Genomic DNA, 16741 nt, shown 5'->3' on the forward strand with positions numbered 1-16741 from the left:
AGCAAATAGCTACTAAACTAATAACTTCTGTAAAGACAGACTTCAGGTGTGTTAACACAGTGGAATACTGAAATACTGGCAGAAAACCTCTTCAGCGTTCACAATATGTTTCTGGTTTGGGATTCTAATGACACTTTTTGTATGTACCTCCTAAGCAAGGCACATTTCAGGCTTCCAAAATACCTTTCTGTGGCTGTATGTACTGGATACACTCTGCTGTAGTCTTTAAATCTTGTTATTACAACTAAAAGTATAAGCCTCTGCCCCATATGAAGCAGAACATGCTATAACAAGATAATCTGAGTGGATTATGACTTGATAAGAGTTTTCCTGGGTTTGTGGGATTGCTACATGACTGTTTAAGAACATAAAGCTCAAAACCATGTCACCATGGTCATGAATGAGTTGAGTTTTTCCCATAGGAAGGTCTATATCCTCTTTGGGGTGCCAGAAAATTTTTTATAGCAGAAGTCTAGTTAAAAGGCTAAAAGATGACATGATAATGTTCAACAGAAAGAAAGCAGAGGAGGGAAAAGACATTACCAATATGCTAGGTTCCTACGGGCTATCTGTTAAATAAAACTCCCAACACTCACTTCAGTGAACTGTGCTAAAAAAATTAAATCCATGAACTGAATCTGTGCCCTCCTTTTTCACATTTTATTGTTTGACGAAACCTAAACCAGCAGTGCTGTGATGGTAAACAAATGGGTCATGTCACCCATTTGGTATTCCAGAGAGGGCAGTGAGAGATAGGGCAATTCTATATGACACAAATTAGAAGTCTTCATTGGTATTTGCCATTGAATACTACACTTATTCTGCATGTACCTTGTTAAAACACAATTAAAATTAGTCCTCCTTTCTCCTCTTGCAGGAAGAGCTTTATTTTCATAGTCTTTCTGCTAACGTTAGAATGGAGTATATGTAGATGTGAAATGGTTTGTGCTAATGGTCACTCCATTTTTCAACCTCTTTATTTCAACTAACTTTCAAAGTTTTCGTTGTTACTAATGTTAAAAGCTCAGCAATTCTGTGACATTCATTTCACTTTGTTTTGAATAATTTATGAATTAAAACAGTACTATATCTGGAATAATGGGTGAAATTGTGTTTCTGCTGCACATACCACGAGTTTGTGTTCCTTTGTGGCTTTTGGATAAACCCTGATCATAATACTCTATACTAAATCCACTTACAGTAGTGACTGTTAACAGCATTTTTTCTTGTTCATACATTCAATAACTGGAGTCAGTACCTTTGCTATGATAAAGCAAATATTCCAGCAGGAGCCAAAATCATCTGGAGGACAATTTGAGTTTTCAAGTATTGAGAGAGAATTCACCAGTTTACACTGAAAAGAGAATGCCTAAGAGCACTGAAGAAATGCTGATTTGACTGGTTAGAAACCAAGCATTTGTGTGAGCAAAGAAAGCCAAGTATTTTGCTCTGTGGATTAGTCAGAAAACTTTCATTGTGAGATACAGTGCTGTGAAGTGTATTTAAAGAAAGCTTTTAATTACATTTCATATTTTTCAGCTTGGTATTCTTGACAGCCATCCTGCAGAAAAGAGATGCTATTTGGGATTTAGGCAGTATGGGGGCCCAGGATAAATGACTGTAAACCAATTACCTCCCGCTTTAATGTTGTTTAGCAATTGGTGGAAGAGATTACATGTCTAGAAGCTAGCTGCAATTGTATTTTGGGTATTTTAATATACTATTTACAGGATTGCGTGGCAAGCAGGTGGGTTCTTGGTTACATTTCACTGGGGCATTTCATTATTTAAAGAGAAAAATCACAATCAGCTTCACCTCCTGTGTATGATGAGTATGTATTTTTAGTAGGCTCTCCAATGTCTGAAGGCATCTTGAGAGTAACAAAAAATCCCTGCATGCATACATTAAAATAAATAAATATTAACATAATTCTTTTAGTCTGAAGCTATTGATAGTTATTACCTTAAGGTGTAGGTACGGTACTAGTCTTCAAAAACCAGACATTGTATTGTGATAGAAATCAAAACTAATTTTACATTGATTTGCCGCGTAACAGTAGTTACACCTTAAGTGTCCTCTCTTTCTCTTTCTTTTATCTTGAAGGCTACAGTTGTGCCCTGATTGATTTACTGCTAAGGGATGTTGTTATCTGCTGCAGTATTTCTCTAATGGAAGCATAGGTGTTCTTTCCAATATGCAAAAAAAAATTTGAAACTAACATCTCTGAAAATGGTTAACTCTTACAGGAGACTAGTTAATTTTAATTCATTGTCTTCAGTGATGATTTTTTTATTGAAGCATTTAATATTCTAGTAATAGTTGCTTGAGTTGAAGAATAGATTGTAACTTCATGGCAACATTGAACTCTGCCTATCTGATGATTTAAAGTAACTTGAATCTTATCTATTTTGGTGTTTTCCTATGGTCTGACCCTTTGCATTACTTTTGTATGGTAGGTAGACAACATAATTGTATATCAGCTTTAAGATTGTGTTAATCACAGGGACTGCTAACTCATATTTGTAAGTTCTTTAAACATTTAGGAGTTTATTAGGGAGAAGGAATTAAAAGTTGTGTACAGCTTTTGCCTGAGGTTTGTAATGGAGTTCTCAAACACCATTTAGAAAGTTTGAATGTTTGCAGGTATCTTCCTGTCCTGATTTTTGGAAGCATTCACACAAATACATACCCTGACAGCTACAGTAACTGTCAAAAGCAATCCAGGGAATCATATTTATTATTACTGTTAGTGCTATCACCAGCAATAAAATCCTCAGCTGATCTCCTATTTCTGTGCTAAAATCTAACCATTCCTGTGTATATTTCTCCACTTATACCATGATAACAATAATGTGCACACTTTCTGTATTGTGCAACATATTCGAATGCATCTGTTTAATTTTGTGGTACATTTAGCGTCCTTGCTGCTAAATGCTATATAAACTAGATACAGTAAAAGCATGAGACAGTATGTTTTCTAAAACTGTCTTTATTTCAGTTAAAATTTTAGAGTTACATCTTACAGCATCTTGGGGAGTAAAGTCCCACCTATATTCAATGGGAACAGGGCACGCAACTCACATTTAAAAATCCCTGCTTGGATTTATTGAACTCTGTCCTCTTCTGCTATTTGTATGAAACTACTTGCTTCAGAAAAGTTTAAATGGGGATACCTGCAGTCTTTGACATATTATATCTTAGCTAAAAGAAATAGATATTGGCTTTGCTATGGCTGTAACAACATCTTTTACTCTTAGAACAAGCTATCTGCTTAGCTCTGAAGGGGCAGGTTTTATATTCAAGATCTTATGGCAAGTCACATTTTGTAAGTGGTGTCATGATGGAGTTGTTTCACAGAACTATCGTGAGACCATTGATTGATTTACCTCTCAAATGTTTCGCTGTTCATAGGAACCGAAGCAGAATCATTAATCTGTCCTTTGTATACCATACCAATTTCCTAAGTTACTCAGTTTCACAACTTCTGGTATTTGTCCACAGGGATACACAAAGCTATGTACATCCCCACAGCTCCTTTGAGCTATTCACAGTGTTAAGGTAGGGGCAACCCTGCCTGCTTTTTCTCAGGTTTGACTGATACATAGTGGCATTAATTCACTGTGATCTTCTTCAGGTTTTTCTAAGTGTTCCTGCTACAAGCAACCTTTCATATATAAATGTATGCATATAAATATGGTAGTTTTTATAGGTAATAACTATAGTAAATGCATATCTAGTAAATACAGATTATTTGTATGATTAAATAAAATGCACTGGTGGTTATGGGTCTTCTTCCTGGACTTGTGATTTTACCATACTCCACTGTCATAGTGGTTTCACTTCAATTCTTTTTGGAGAGGAAACGAGCTTTATTTTTGCAAAGAGCAAATATCTAAATTCTATGCAAGGTAATTTCAAGCTTCCTTTCCAATTAATCAATCCATCTGCTAATCTTTCCTGCCAAACCCATATCAGTAAAGGCAAGGAGAAAATGTATGAAATATATACAGAGTATTTTCATTTATGTTTATGGAGCGGAGCATCTCAGGGTGTCCCATGGCTGTGTGTAGAATGTGCTTAGAAAGTAACAGGTTATCAGTATGTTTGTAATTAACTTTGAAATGGATTCCTTTTGCTTCCTGCTGTCACATACAGGGGACTCATGGGGACAGGTTGCAAATATGATTGAATAGAGCCTAGAACTTTTTTAGCACTGTTTATTCCAGAAGGTCTCTAAATGCATGTATTTGCAAGGCAACAGTACAGTTTATTCTTCTGTGTGTGTCCTTCTAGCATGTAACAGATGTGATGTAGGTATCAGAAAATCAGTATTGCAATACATGTTCATGTAGAATTTTAAATCCACGAGAGTTTTGTTTTCTAATCACCTGTAATTTGAATATGTACCTCCACAAGACCCCCTGTGCTTAAAGTAAGGCTGACCACAACTCTGAGATTTATAATGCCAGGATCTTTATAGATCCTATCTAGAGGAACTGAGGGAAGGTGAAGAGTACCCACGTTTTTGTACATCAGCTGGCAGCAAAAAGACCTCAGAATTACATGTTCTCCACCACAGGGCATACTACCAGAAGTTTCCAACTTGGATACAGTAGGCATGTGCATATCTGCAAATTAATTCCATATGTTTTCAATGTACCTCGATGAGTAATTAATAGGAGACTTCTCTCTTGTCTTCTGTTTACATATAGCAAAGCAAAAGAGGCTTTCCTAAAAATGCAGAAAGAACGTGACTTCCATCGAATGCATCATAAGCGAGTGGTCCAGGAGAAAAGCAGGCTTATTAGTGACATTAAAAGGTAAAAAAAAAAAAAATTAATTACTATACATGTAGCACTGAAGATAATATCTTCAATTATTGCTTGGTAATGAGATAACATTGTGGAATTTAAAGTGCTAAAGTAAAGCTGGCTGCATTTAGTTAGTGTTCTGATAAATATCAGTCCCATCTGAGCATTCTGCCATGTCTCTTAAACAATTTCTAATGATTTTGTGGTATATTTTCCATGGTCTGATGTGGCATTAATAAATGCATAGTATTTCTGGTAGTTGAAAATGTGAGATTTTTTTTTAACCAGACCTTTTTCCATAAATAAATAGTGTTTTCAGTCTTTAGATCCTTTGTCCATTTTAAGGGTAATTGATATCACACTGAGTTCAGAGTCTTGATTCTCTCAGCTGCTATTTTCTGTCCTTTTAGATCTTGAACTTCCTACGTGAAATTTGCTATGTTGCTTTGTTTGAAATAAGACCAAACTAGTCCATTGATACTGAGTTACAATAATTTATTTTATAATATTTAATTTCATAACTTTGTCATTCTGGAATTCTGTGAGTTTTCTATTAACTGTTGTGCTACTTTGCCTCCATGAGTAGAACTTTTATATTGTTTATCTGAAGATCAGTGGGCCAGGTGAAAGAGTTGAGTTTAGAATCTTTTCTTTGCATGTGTTTATGCCAGCACTTGTTTTAAAATAACATTAGGGAGTAGCCTACATCTGCAGCTCCAAATAATTAACAAAATTTTGTCGATATTGTTATCAATCAATGCATGTAATAACAGCTACATGTTCTACATCTTCAACCTTGAAACACATATGTACTAATGCAAGAGAGCACTGTTCATTGACTTATCCTCTGTGTATCAGCTTTTTGTAAAATGCAGTATTTTTGAATCTGTTAGTGTTGTGTTTGTCTTGAGAGATTATATATTTGACTTTTAGTTGGTCTGAAGAATTGAAGTGGTTAAATATTCTAGATGTAATGTGCAGTGAAGAAAGAAATAGTAATCATATTATGACTGTTTTGTCTAGGATCTTGGTTGGTAGTCAGATAATTCTTCCAATGAAATACCATCCGTCTTCAAGAAAATGAGAATTATGAAAAACTCATGTGTAGTATTTGTATGAAGAATTAAGGACAGGTCAAAACTGGATGGATTGTTTTAAAAGATATGAATACCAAACTATGAATCCCCTTATTGATCTGACTTTTTTTTTTCTTGTGGTGTTCCAGGTGGGTGGTTCCATACTAAATATCTTTACTGCCGCCTCTGTGTTGACCTTTTGGCATTTTTATTATTTTATTTGGGGAGAGGGAAAGTTACACTGACATAAAATCTCTGATTGAATTAATCTTTGAGGAGTCATTTTCCTCTTCTTGTTCACAGGCTGAAGGCACATTATGCTTCATATGAACCAGTGCTGAAGCAGCTGACGGAAAAATACCAAACTGCACTGAGACAGAAAATGTTAACTAGTTTGGAGAGAGACAGAGCAGTTGGGCAGGTAAAACTATGCTGAACACCACTTGCAAAGCTGCAAGGAATGCGTTTGGTTTTTACTTTGGTAAACACAGAATATTTCTGTTAAAGCAACTCACTTATGCAGTAGTTTGAAGCAGAATATTTTGGTGAGTTTCATGATATTTTTTGAAACTTACAACTTGTTACCATTTGTGCCACAAAGTAGTTCTGAATCTGTACTTGTTCAGTGCTGCTCTACACAAGTCAGCAGTATGCAGACCCTGTTATACTCTCAGTGTTGACAGCTTAAGGGAAGGTGTGATATTCCCACTGATTCACATGCTTCCATCTATGCCTTTAGAAATCTCTTATTTTAACTTTATTACTGTCTGTTTTTTTTTCCTAAATATATCCAGGAATGACCTACTAGTTTAGGAAAAAATACATTAAGATATCAGAGACCATTTTTCTGTCTTGTGAGTGGAATAATAGAGTAGTATTTTGCTCCTATAATCTTATCTGATGTATAGGTTGGTATCCAAGATAGTCTGCCCCTTTAGCTGGAAGTGCTATAAGCACAGGTAGGATGATGAAGAACAGAAAATTATCTTGCATGTGTTTAACCAATAGGCTGTTCAGAAAAAAAAAAAAAGAAGGAAAAAAAGAAAGAAAAAACTCTCCAAATGCATTGCATTTCAGCAGTAGTATCAATTACTTAAGGGTAACATGAAAGAAAATTACCCTGCTTGCACTCTCTTTTAATAGTCTTTATCTCTCTTTTCCTCCTTTCTTCTGCCTCCAATTTTTCTCAGATCACTTGAGGGCTTACTTCTAAATGACTGAGGGTTATATGTTTGAAATTTCAATAAGTGAAAGAATATGTCCTATAGAAAAGAAAGGTTACCGTCCCTATACAGTTATGCTGAATCAGGAGTACAAAACACAGAACAGTTCCAATATTGTGAAATTGTAACATATGAAACATACGTAAGATTTATTCAGTTATGAACTCTACGCATTCTGGAGGGATAATTTTCTTTTTGGTAACACACACAACACCCTATTTTGTGGCATTTTCTTATGACAAAGCTGTATGTCATACTGTACCATTAAGTTAAAGATCAGTATAGTGATAGCAATGGCTAAAACTTGACGGTGCAGTAAGCACCCCAGTATTCTATATGTGCATTGTTTATAGATGGAATTTATTACTTATGCAGACATAAATGCTGTGTGAACAGTAGTTCAAAAGCAATGTTTTCAAATCACCTCCTCTTGTTCTCTCCTCTTTTAAAACTAGGTTACAGGGTTGCAAGCCGCATTACAAAATTTAGAGTCTGGATGTGCTATTCAGATTCCTGTCACAAAAGGTAAAATATCCTCATCACCAAGCTCAGACTGGTTATGGGGTTTTTGTTGTTGTGATTCATTTCAAAATCTGGTGTAACAGTAAATCAAAAATTCTTGCTCTATAATCATTTTATCAGCTGTCCTGGTGACAGAGCAGCAGTTTTATCATTTGAATATTTATTCTAAAATGTATCCACTAAGGACAGTGAGACTGCTGATGGCAATATGGAATATGTGAGTAACTGTAGAAGGACTTTGTTCTAGAAATCTATTTTGTGACTGATTTTGTTATTTTATTCATTAATACTCTTTTTTTTTAATGCAAGTGTTCTTTTTTAGCTAACTCTTAAGAAAATATATATGATGGTCTGGAAACATTTTGAAAATACTGGTGTTATGAAGTTCAACCTCTTATTTTAGCATGTCTCATTTTTACTAGAGGTTCCTAAGGTTATATAATACCTGCTGCAATAATATCTTATCTGTATGGTACTACACTACTTCCCTAGTGTTTTGGATAAATGCAGAATTATTGAATTATTTATTTTTCTGACTCCATCAGAAAAAAAACCTAGCACCTCTGGTTTCTTAAGTAAATGAAGCCCATGCTATGACATTCTTTGTGAGCATCACTCCCACTAATAATTTTGAACCTATTTTCCAATTTCAGCTATATTTGACAGTGAAATAAGTCTCAAAGAGGACAGGTTTTTAAAAGACTCCTGAGAATAGATGAGATGATGAAAAAGGGAAAGAGAGAGCTCTGCCTTCTTTGACAACAAAGTATTCACATGAGAAGGGGATGTTGAACCTGCCTTCGTCATGATTGAAGTTTATTTGACATTAGAGAACCCCAAATTTCTCAGCCACATATGTGACCAATGTAGCAAATATTATACAACTTCCAGGTGAAGCTGTTGCAGTTATGACATTTTTTTATATATCTGTTTATTTTGTGGGTTTTTTCCAGTGTGTTAAAGATCTAAACTTCATTTTGCACTGGTAATATACCCCAGGTTAAAAGCTGGTGAGTTACCCCAGCCTTTGACAATCAAGCTTCATTAGTTCCTATGTTCATGGAGTTACTTCCATTGTATAAAATTCCTGTAGAAAAGACAAGGCTGAGAAGAATAGTAACCACATAAAATTTTTTTGTTTCTTTTTGGATTTGTAGCTGAGTGAAGAGGTTAAGATGGCTGGCTTACTATTAATGCAGGCATTTCATCCTGATCTTTGCCTCCCTATTATAAGCGCAGCACATTCAGTTTGATTTTTTTCCTTTGAATCCTGTCTAATGTAGGTTGAAGAAGCTGGTCTCTGGAATTGTTGTGAATTGCTGTGACCATGGGACTGAGATCAAATTGCCTGAGAAATGCCCCTCATCCTAGCTCAGGTCTTGGTTTCCATGCAGCAGTGGGAGGCTTGTATTGCTGAGAGAGATCCTTGGAGCACACCCTACTCCTTTTCTAAATTGTTTAGTTAAGAACATAGCTGCTTTCATTTCTGGCAAAACTTGAAGGGTTCTGTAGTCTTACCCAGCATAAATTAAGCTATGATTTTATTTTGTATACAAGCAAATAGCTACTAAACTAATAACTTCTGTAAAGACAGACTTCAGGTGTGTTAACACAGTGGAATACTGAAATACTGGCAGAAAACCTCTTCAGCGTTCACAATATGTTTCTGGTTTGGGATTCTAATGACACTTTTTGTATGTACCTCCTAAGCAAGGCACATTTCAGGCTTCCAAAATACCTTTCTGTGGCTGTATGTACTGGATACACTCTGCTGTAGTCTTTAAATCTTGTTATTACAACTAAAAGTATAAGCCTCTGCCCCACTACAGAGCACTGTGCTCTTTTTCATCCCACTTCAGGTAGGGAGGTAGAGAGCGGGATTTTTATGTTAGTTTAGGGCATATAGCATTCAGCTTTTCATTATACTCTGGCTTGAGGATATATAGTGTGGGTTCTTCCCCCATGCTAGTGTTTTACAGTATAGATGCCCCATCTGTCTCTCTTTCATATTACACATACTTTTATTTCTTGTTTGAGTGACTCTAAAAACCACTCTCTGGCTGTTCACAGTACTTGTTTATTCTCCAAAATTCTTGAGAGCCCTTTATAATATCAAAAAGTGACAAGCAGGGGAGAACTTCAAAAAATAATATAAAGAAAAAAAAGTCACTTAGTCCCCAACAGAAATTATTTAGCTCATCAGCCACCCATGTGCTTGTACAAGTCTTAATTTGCTTCATACCTCATGTATCATAAATTAAGCAGTATTTCAGTTCATTTCTTTCCAGTGCCTTGTCCTCTAGTACTATGTAATTTTTATTACCCTCTGTAGGTCATACTCATGTCTCAGTGGTGATAGTGTCTCTTAGTCAGATACTTTCTGCTGCCTCTTGAAGGATGGTCATGTTCTGTTGCCTCCTGAATTCTTATTCCTGAGACAGTATAAGTGCAACCTTAAGAAAAAAGCAGTGCGTAGATACTGGAGAAGTGTTTGCTGCATTTTTCTCTAAATTTAAGTTCTTAGTTTGGAAGGAAGGAATGCTGTTGGACTTGCAGATCTCTGCTGTAAGGGGACCTACAGGTGCATTTTTTCAGTTGCCATTTCTTCAGGGCTGACCTTTATGCCTTAGTACTTCGGTATGTGTTAGTTAGAAGATAATAAACATTCAGACTGGCAAGGTAAGATGCCTTTTGTCAAGGTAAGATGCCTTTTCTGGCCAGCTGTCTGCTTTCACTGCAGTGCAGAGCATGAAGGAAGGAGAATGGCTCTGCCCAGCAGCAGGAGATTGTCCGTCACTGCTCCAGATGCTGCTGCTGTCCCACAACTGACTTGACTGTGCAACATCTGGAATGCTGGCTTTGGCTAGAGGGCACTGAGAGTGGCTTTTAAGTAATTTTGGATTTGCTGAATTGTTTGGTGTTTTGAATAGTGGCAACGAGGTCCTGCACATGGAATCCATTGTAGCTTTGGAGTTTTTTTGTTTTTTAGCTTTTGGTGTTATTGTGGTGAAGGTTTTTTTTTTTTTCTGAGTCATGTGCATAATGAAGAACAAAGGGGAGCTTCGTAGCCTTCACAATGACTTTGCATTGTAAATTTGTATCTGATGGCTAGGTAGAAAAAAATTAACAGTAGTTAATTTTAGGACTATTCTGAATTTAGTACATAGGCATTTGATGTAGCAGCTTTCAGCCTTATTCAAACAATTGAAGAGGATACCATCTACAGTACGGAGCATGTAATTTATTTATTAGGGTTATTTTGCTGTCCCACTGCCAGACTGCTGTTCAGCTTTGCAAACAGCACTTTGTACACAAAGCCTTCAAGAGAAAGTTTTCCTTAGGTGTCTTAAAAATTATTAGAAGGTTAAGATTTTATTTCCTATTTACTTACCTTGCTTGTTTAGTTGATATGAAGGACATTCAGTAGTTGGAGAGGAACTAGTTAACATTTAGGATTAGGACTCGGTGATATTGTAGACTGCTTCTCTGTCCCTGCTGTGCTCACTCAGAAGCCAGCTCTGAAAGAGAAGTTGTATTTTGAGTTCAGATTATTTTGGAAAATGATTGGATGTTTTGTATAAGAAGATTTACATTAAAAACGGTTTTGTTTTAAATCTGGTCCTTCCTGATGTGATATCAAGATCATACATAGAGGGATCTAATTATCAAAGAGAAATAAGTAATTTATCTTTTTTTTTTAGGTTATCGGTGTATATTAACAGAACACTCGCACCTTTACTTATGCATCAAGACACAGGGTTAAGTGGTGCTCTGAAAGACCACTTTTGCCTGAAGGAATTTAACAGTGTTGATTGTGGCTTTCTTATAAACCTAAGTGAATGCTGCTATAACAGCTGGTTCTAAAAACATGTTATAAAGCTGTTACTTGCTCAGTAAGTTTCTTGTATTTTCTAAAAACAACAGCTGCTTATTTATTACCTAATTATATTCAAAAGCTGAATTCAATGAGTTTCTTTATTCATGGTTGAATTAACTCATTGCTAAGCCTGTTAACTGTGCTTTTCCTTTCCTTGATCTAATGTAATTGCTGTTAGAAGGTCATGCAAAAAGAAATTTAAAATGCACCAGTTAAAGTACTTAAACCTTGTTGTCCCTGTTCCATCTACAATTGAATCAGAGTAGAAAATCTGTAAACACAAGCTGTTGACATCTTAGTGCAATCCAACAGTTCTTTATAATTTGCTCAGGGTTTTTTTTAATGGTTACTGACTTTTTAAGCACTTCAACTGTCATAACTCTGTTGGTTTATAAGTACGTGTATTTCAAAAGCACCAACAAACCAAATGCTCCATGAGGAACCTGCTAGTGGGTAGAAGTTAGTGAGTGTGTAGAAAGTGTTTGACATATAAACCAATCTTGCAGCATACAGTTCTTCAGAGAAAGGTATTATTCAGACTATCTGTGACAGTAACTTTAACTTTTAAAGTAGAGAGAATATAGATATTTTGTTACAACAGGCATGGTTCTTTATCAGCTACAGTTTTAGTTGGATTGGGGGTTTTGTGTTTGCTTGATCCACTTTTTTTACCTCAAGAGTGGAGAGGGTGGTAGGTTTTTTTCCTTTAAGTCAGAATGTTTGCATCTTGGTGTCAAAGTCTTAATAAAACTATTTTACAAGAGCAAGTATTTAGAAATTCATAGTGTCAAATACTTTCATTCAGTCTGGATTTTAGCTATATAATGTGTTTTTCAATCTGAGATTTTTATTTTTTATTTTAAGAACTGGAGGGGTGTAAGGGCCCAAATCCTGTTGGAATTCAGTATTCCAGTCTTCTTCCTGTAGACCCATGTACATACTGCAACAAGGTGCAGGGGTCACCAGGGACTGTATTCAGATATATGAGCTGCCAATACAAAGACTGTCAGAGAATAGTATTCTTTCTGCTGGATCGTGGCAGATGGGTTGTACTGTAGCCCACATGTGCTGTACTGTTCCTCATATTCCTTTCAGCCTATTCTGATGATTTACAGTTATGCTACCTGCTTAGGATTTCTTTGCTGAGTTACCTATTCATAAGTAATCCTTGTTTGAAAGGTGGGTTGGGAGAAAGTGCAGGGAAGCAAAAGGGAATGCAGGCTGTAAATCAGAATAATGCATTGGTGGTAGATATTGGGTAGGATGCAAGGAGATGATGTTTCTTCTGGCTCTGAGGAAAAAGAAGAATTGCATCCATTTTACTGGGATGTAATGTACTGCAAGATTTAAAATCTTTGTTGCATTTTGGGGGCAGAATTTAGGGTACTGTTAGGTAAGCTGAAATAGATCACATCAAAATGATTTGTGGAGCAGAGTTACATGTAGTCTTGGAATACTTATCTTTTATAAAAGATATTAATATCTGAGTATCTTTTTGAAAAGTGGTGTTTCTTTTAGAATTTCACATGTCTAGCTAATATTAAGTAAAGAGATATCTTCCAGAAGACTAAGTAGAAAATGAATTCTGATTATATTTTTGTTGATTTTATTTTATAGCAGGCCATGATTGTCAAAGGAAGAAAGGGTTGGGTCCCACCCAGAAAGCTCTGCGGGAAGCCAGGCAGCAAAAATTCCTTGATGCTGAAAGCTCTTCCTATGATCCCATCAAAGATGCAGAGGAGAAGATAGGCAAGACACTCAAAGGTATGCAGCAGGGGAGGTTCAGACTGGACATAAGGAAAAAAATTTTCACAGAAAAAGTGGTCAGACAGTGGAATAGGCTGACCAGGAAGAGGGTGGAGTCACCATCCCTGGATGTGTTTAAGGGTCAAAATTAATTCCTTATTGAATTTTTTTATTGTTGAAAGGAATTTTTGTTTACTTACTGTATTCTACTTGGTGTATTTATTGAGGTTGCATTTTTGGGACTATTTAACATTGCTTTTTATTTTTCCAAATTAAGGTAAAATTTTAATACCTGAAATGTCTTAATCTCTTAAAACTGTTATACTGGCCTCTTTTTATTTGAGAATCACAGCGTTTAAACTGTGCTTTTTGAGTAGAAAAAAAGCTTTAGTTTACAGTGATGTAGACAGAATTGGCTTCAGTCTTTTCTTTCCCTGTCTCCACAAGAATTTCTCTATGGTGATTTATTTTTAATTCGTTTCTATCTGGTTTTGCAAGGGCATTTCTTCTGTCTGACACTGTTAATGCACCTCTTCTCTGACAAACATAATTTTATTTCTGTTTTCATCACTTTTCATTCTCCCAAACCTCCAAATAAAATTAAAAAAACCCTATATATTCTATTACTTTCTGAAATGCTTCTCACCACATATTGGAAATAATTTTCTGTACTGTCTCCCCACCTATTAGTACCTGAGTCATACTCAGGTACACACCTGCCAGTTAGTCCATCTCCACCTTCCCTGCTTTTCATTTGGTGGCTGGAAGCTTTCATCTTAGTCTCTTATTGATATCTCTTATTTTCATTTTGACTTGTGAATAGATAAGTATTTCTTGGCTTATGAAATCTTATTTTTTGTTCCTGTTTCTACTGAAGTCATCAGGATTTTTATAGTAAACTTCAGCAGAGTTATGCTTTGCTCCTAGTATATATAAATCCTACACAGGTAGTATGCCCGTCTGGCTCTTTCTTGTTCTTTGAAATTCATGAGCACTGTTAGTTGACTAGTTCTGGCAAGCATCTGTGTTTCTGCAGATCTTATGTTTCCCAAATGAGTCCTACCAGAGGCCCTGATGTCTTTATTTAATCAATGGATTAGAAGACTGGAGTGGCTCCAGAAATAAGACATCAGAAAATATGGGCCTGTTTGAATGTACTAGATTTTACCATGGCTAAGCAATAATCTGAAACTATAGGTGCACGACAAACATCTTTTCAAACACTAGAACAGTACCTCTTCTTCACATTTCCTGGATCTATTACTTCTAAATATTTCCTTTCCCCTAACAAAGGATACTACCTTAGATACCGCATGTGAATTGTCTTATTTCTCAGGCTGTTAGAAATAAATGGCAGATGGAATGATGAGTTTGTAGAGAGTGAAGGGGTGAGTTAAAAGTTTTTAACAAAGATATTCACAGAACTCTGTCCCGTAGTGCACATTTATTGAACCTACAGTTTTAATCTAAGCTATTTTAGTAAAACAGTGCCTTCTTGCTCAACAGTTTAGTTGTCTGAGTAGTTGTTCCAGTCAAAAGGATTAGGTATAAAGGAGTGCCTTGCCTTCCTTAGATCATTTTATGTGATACTTGGAATCAAACTTGTGTGGTGCCTCATCTCCTTTGTCCTATATCAAAAGAGATAATTTTGAATTCTGCTGTGTCTTGTATGTGTCTTTATTGAAGAGTGTACCATAAATAATAGTCTTGTTCTCATTTACAATAATGAAAATAACTCTTTAAATGTTTTGGGGGGAGGGTAAAATTGACTTACACATATTAAGATTACACTTCATTTAAATTGTCCTTAATACCACAAAAGAAGTAATAGTCAGTACATAAATAGTTCAGTTCCATGGGGTTCAGGTGAGGAATATATAGAAGAAATAAATGCAGTTAAAACCCCTGTATTCAAACACTGCATTTATGACAAAATAGAGTAAAAGAAACCAGAAAGTTATGGGAAATCTAGGTAAAATTCACCGTCAAAATGTTTAGCTCTCTTCAGTAAATGTAACTGAACATTTAAAGTTTACGAAACTTTAGAGTGAACAGTTTATCCAATTTTAAAATTTAGGCATTTGGATTATATCACGTTCAGTAAAAAGCAAATACTTTGTCATGAAATTGTATCCTTGAGACAAAATTATAAATGTTTGCATTAACTGTACTGTTACATAGGAGTGAACTATGATTTAAAATCTTTTTTGTGTCTTACAGCTAAATAGTGATCTAACAAATGTCTGTGCTTACTTTTAAGTAGATGCAAATATGACTCATAGCTGAGCTAGAACATTTACTTCAAGGACAGACATATATTGTGTTATTGTAATATCCTGTAAAAACTGACGTGTAATTTAAAATCTAAGGTCCCTTTGATATGAAGTTTATCACTGAAACAGTGAAGAAGCAACTGGAATTTTTCTGAGGGAATGTATTCTGATTTTAAAGTCTTTGTTACAAGACTCAATTAAATTTTACAGTAACAGGCTATTAGGCTAAACTGTTTACATATCTCGCCCTTAATAAGCCAGTATCAATAGCATAAATATTCTTAGATTAAGAATGTGCATAGAGTACTGCTTTAAACATTTAAATTAATTAAAATGCACTCACAGGTCATTAAAAGTGTAGAGAACCTTTGATAATATGATTTTCATTATCCTGTTGAAATATACTTTTCCTGTTTTTATATTTTTATTCTCCCAGGTTCCTCACAGAGTACATTCTATGTTTGATTGCTTTCATTAGTTATTAGCAGGACAATTGCAACTTCTTTATGTTCAGTAAATTCTATTTTCACGTATAATGTATTACAATGCAATTTCATTTTCTGAAGTTTTATTTGGCGTACAACTTGATCAAAATGCACATTGGACACTTTGGAGTTAACATGTCTGTTTCTGTGGAACAGATTTTGAAATTATGGCCAATCGTATATTAATAAATGCAGAACTAAAATCCAGTGATCATACAAACATAGCTTTTGTAATTAACAAGACTTTCGGTTGAAATATCACATATATACATGTATAATACCCAAGTTTTTCCTCAGTTCTATGGAAGAAAACATACAAAATTTAGATCTGCTGTTTCTGTGCTCTCAAACAGAAGGGAAGGGTCATGTCCCACTCAGATGAGGGAGATAAGTGGTTCAGATTTTCAAATCCCTGACGGAGTGGACAATGGTGAGTCTTAAAGTCCAAGCATTTATTAACTACCCACAATGTACTAATTGAACACACAATAACTGGCTAAGTGTATAGCGAGTTGTGCTAAGCAGTACAATATGCCTTGCATTTCTTAATGATAGTGAAGGAAAAAGGGGGAAAAGGAAAGGGGGGGAGATAGAGGGAATAGAGTAATAGAGATCACGTGTCTGAGTTTCTGCATTGATCCTGCAGTGAGGGTTCCAGGAGGCATCTGTCTTTTTTGCTTGTATCTGTCTTCACTGCACACACACACACCCCCCTTGCCCCCCCCCCC

At 35.6% G+C, this 16741-nt stretch overlaps 1 protein-coding gene across 1 annotated transcript in view; it reads left to right on the forward strand.

Annotated features, from left to right (window-relative positions):
* The window catches only part of SPAG16 (sperm associated antigen 16), a 304682-nt gene that overhangs the window by 17487 nt on the left and 270454 nt on the right, over positions 1-16741 (forward strand). Inside the window, 4 exon segments of the mRNA XM_026852411.1 lie at positions 4713-4820; positions 6191-6308; positions 7566-7635; positions 13127-13273. Coding sequence (XP_026708212.1) covers positions 4713-4820; positions 6191-6308; positions 7566-7635; positions 13127-13273 — 443 coding nt within the window.

Source organism: Athene cunicularia (assembly GCF_003259725.1).
Source record: "Athene cunicularia isolate RWA chromosome 7 unlocalized genomic scaffold, athCun1 chr7_part1, whole genome shotgun sequence".
Classification (NCBI taxonomy): Eukaryota; Metazoa; Chordata; class Aves; order Strigiformes; family Strigidae; genus Athene; species Athene cunicularia.